Source organism: Gavialis gangeticus, unplaced genomic scaffold (assembly GCF_001723915.1).
Source record: "Gavialis gangeticus isolate Ggan-Ray unplaced genomic scaffold, GavGan_comp1, whole genome shotgun sequence".
Lineage (NCBI taxonomy): Eukaryota > Metazoa > Chordata > Crocodylia > Gavialidae > Gavialis > Gavialis gangeticus.
Genome location: NW_017728964.1, coordinates 5,370,897 through 5,374,897, shown reverse-complemented (window position 1 = coordinate 5,374,897; position 4,001 = coordinate 5,370,897). Strand labels below are relative to the sequence as shown.

The 4,001-nt window shown below is 47.9% G+C and overlaps 1 protein-coding gene across 1 annotated transcript in view; it reads right to left on the bottom strand.

Moving 5' to 3' along the window:
• Positions 1-4,001, bottom strand: part of LOC109286787 (Golgi apparatus membrane protein TVP23 homolog B-like) — a 34,090-nt gene that overhangs the window by 24,996 nt on the left and 5,093 nt on the right. The window contains exon 2 of the mRNA XM_019501528.1: positions 1,503-1,584. Within this exon, the coding sequence (XP_019357073.1) occupies positions 1,503-1,584 (82 nt within the window). The remainder of the gene's footprint in view (positions 1-1,502; positions 1,585-4,001) is intronic.

Here is a 4,001-nt window from a genome sequence, read left to right as displayed (position 1 = left end):
TAATGTCGCTGGTAAACGCCATGTGCAGGTGAGTAGCCACAGCATGCATGCGGCCAGCCTAGCAGCCTGGAAAGCTGGTAAGTCTGGTGGGGGCGGGGGGAAGCAGAGCAAGGCCCCTGAGATGAGGAAGGGAGTGAGTGGGGCTGGGAGGGGAATGGAGCCATGAGTAGCTCATCCAGAGGGCACAGGGCTACTGCTGCTGCTGCATACACCTCTGGGGGAGCCATGGGGGACATGTGCTCCCCAGATCTATGTATGGGGTGAGGGCAGGCTGTCACAGACTGAGGCCAGGGACAGTACCAGGCTCTTCCCAGCAGGTGGGCTGAGCCAGGGCTGCACTTGGGCTGGGTGACCAGGAAAAGCCTGGCACCACCCCCAGTCCCAGTCTGCAGCCTGCCCTTGCCCCGCACACAGATCTGGGGGACGTATACCCTCCATGCCTCTCCCAAGGGTACGTGTAATGGCAGAAGCGGCCCCCTCTCCAAGTATGAGCCAGAGCAGCTCTGTCCCACACCAGCCCCATTCCCCACCTTACCGCAGGGGCCTCGATCTGCCCAGCCCCCACCCCCCTCAACAGACTTACCAGCCAGACACTGCTCTCCAAGCTGCCAGGTTGCAAATCAGCAATCGGATCGGTATTGCCAATATGGCTTGTAATAATTGGGCATCGGTATCGGCTCAAAATTTTTTTTATTGGTGCACCCCTAATCAGAAGATTTCTCCCACATGCAAAAATTGTTCAAAGAAGAGTTGAGTGGGAGTATAGGGGGAAAAGTGATGCCAGAAGTTTTTAAAAGCTAGTAGCTTAAAGGAAGTCAATTAGGACAGAGCGAGAAGAGACACCCTTTGAAATGAATGGAAGCAGATTCTCTCTTCCTGGAGAAACCCTGTCCATTTTTCTGTCTTCTTCTATGTTTCCAGTTCAGAGAGATACAGTATAGGCTGTAAGATTACTGCACAGCTGAGCTCTAGAAGAACTGCCTGTAAACTGCCCTACAAGTTGTTTGGAAGTAAAGCAGGAGTTAGGCTGTTATATCAGCTGTATGACAAGATAGGAGGTGGCTAATATGGACATGGCAGAGAAACTATTCAAGATCTAAAGCTGAAAGTATGGTCATGAAAGGACAACTCCTCCCTTCAAACCCCCGAACATCTTCTTATCACACAAAATGATTAATTTGGAATAAAGCAACAGTTTGGGTCATTTCATACAGTTACAGACAGACAGTCTCACTGAGTCTGCAGACAAACAATACATCATGACTATAAAATCAACAAAAAGCCACAGATTTTTAAACAAAAGATTAAGTTATCAATGGTTGATGAGTAATCCCCAATTCATAGGAATAAAAACTCTTACAAATGAAAATCACTTCTAAGCAAAGAGAACTCAATCACACCAATGCTCTGTTACTGCCTACTGGTACAATATGACCTAACGGATGTCTTGCCTCCACCACATTTTTGATAGGAGACTCTCAAAAATACTATTGGTCACACACCTTATTTTTGACTTTTTTGATCTCCTGGGTGCTTCATCATCTGCATCAAACAGTGACACATCTTCAGTGTCGTCATTACTGTCCTAGAAGGGCAAATGGATACAAAGTTACAAAAGAGAAAAGCTAACATTTATTTTCAAGTTCCAAAAACCAGCAGGATTTTGCTTAGAAATATTTTAGTGATGCCTTAAGGACAAAGAAATTCAGCAATACTTGGGTACTTAAGAAACAGCAACATAAAAAAGTAGTAATCTGACTTTAAAACTCTCCTTTATCTTGAGTGAACCTCACCTCAAACCTGCCTGCAGGCAGCAGTATAACGCCAGGTATTAACACAAGTACTTTACCCACCCTATATCACACATGCTAAAGTTTTCCTAGCTTTCTACAAAACAGTTATTATGATAGCAAACAAAATCAAGTTCATTCAAGTTGCCATCTCGAGGCTTCCCAGAGAACACTTGGTGAAGGAACAAGAGTCTGCATTCTCGGAAGTCAGGAATTATTTGTTTACAATACCTTCAATAAGGAATATTTGCCTCCCAAAAGACATATTAACATGAATAGGAATCAGTTATCTGTGAAAGGCAATGGAGCAGATAAATTAAACAGGCACATCTTTATATTTATCAAGGCCTTTACAACATTTGTCAGGTATGAGGGGGAATTTTTTTTTGCCTGTATTAAGGCATCATCTTTCTCTAAACCTGGAGAAGTTACAGATCTCTAAATCCAAGTAATATGCATAAAATGCTGCAGCCTGATTTACTATGAGAGATCACATTTTGTCATCATCCTTCCTGGCAATTAAAATAACAGACACCCAGCTAACTGGCAAACTGAATAGCCTTGGCTAGTAGAGATCCACTAAATGTGTATGTTGTTCAAGAGACTGTCGTAGACACGGCATCAAGTAGGTCTCCACATCACCATCCAATGCTGAATGAGGGGCTGGGACAGTGCAACCGCTAATCAGTTGACAGCCTACAGGTCACAAGTTCAAGGCCACAGCATAAGCCCTCACAGCACCGCCTGTCAGATTCCAATGAATCTGCAAATTCAGCTAAATACCTTGCAATCTCTCTTCCATGTCTTTGCAGCAAAAAGCATTCTTTTTCAGAGCAGCAGAACAACTGTACCCCAAGCTTTTTCCCCATTTTGTAACCAAGCACTAAGAGTAGTGAGCAGCATATCAAATTCTTTAAATGTGTTAGCTTCTAGGTTGCTTTTAGCTACTTCGTGTATATGTATAGCATCTACTTTCCTAACCAAGGTAGTATTTTGATGCATCTTCCTGTTCAATTAATGCTGAATGCTGAGCTGACAGTGGGTTCACCAACTCCAGCCAAAAAGAGCTTCACTTAAACCCACAACAGGTTCTCAAGCTGCCGGACACCTCAGTCAGTGAGCGGGGCGGTACCTTTTAGACTAATGAACTGTCAGGAACAAATTCCAAGGGCGACTGGTGCCTCCTGAGTCAAGGAAGGCACTTACCACCACAGAGGGCAGTCAGCAACTGGAGGAGGGTCCCCCTGCAGCTGATGCCACAGACTGGGGGGTGAAGGGGTGGAAGGGGGATCCCCCTATGGCCAATCCCGCCAACCTGCAAATGGCAGCAGCGCACTGCTGGCACTTCCGGGCACAGTTGGCACTTCCGGGTGAGCACGATCGGCCACGGGTGGGGACTGCCTCTCCTTGCACTCCCAGTTGCCAGCTGGCACTCTTGGGGGGGCACCAGCACTCTCGCCTGCCCCCTCTGCCAGGGACCGCCTGCTGTCAGGGATTGCACATGCACCCTCTATGCATCACCACTGACAAATTCCTCTGTGATTTAGTCAGCAAGAATATTTGGAAATAATGACTGGCACTTTAAGTTGAGGACAAGCGGGCTGAAGTGTTTTGTGTACAAGCTGCAAGTACCACAGCAGAGCTTCAGCGCACCAAGGACCAGGACCACAATTGTGAGTTATCCCATGGACAGATTCACCACATCTCACTATAGTTACATCTGAAAGTTAACTTTCAGTAACACCCAGTCTTCATGGGTCGAACCATGAGAACGGCAGCAATATGCTTGAGCCCTAATCTGGGACAATGCACCTCCAGAAGGATCAGTGGGTGCTCAGACGCACGTGCCTGCACAGACCTGGCGCTGGTCCTACGAAAGCTGCATGTCTGCACGCAGTCTGACTAAACGGTTTGGCGTCTTTAACCTGATGGCTTCACGCCTTCCCCAGGAGGTGTCGAGCTCCAGTCAGCGGGGATCTGCGATACGTCAGGGGCCGAAGGGGCACCGAGTACCAGGCACGGGCCCTTCTTGGCATGACCGTGACAACACACGCCGGGCCCCAAAAAACACGTCCCGTCGGGTTTGCAGGACCCGAGGCCACGGATGCGACTTCGTTTCGTTTGTAGCTCTGCGCCGTACCCTCCCCGCGGGTCTCAAACCACCCTGCCCAGGCCCCGTCGCCGCTTCCGCCTCGCCCCTACCTTATAAAG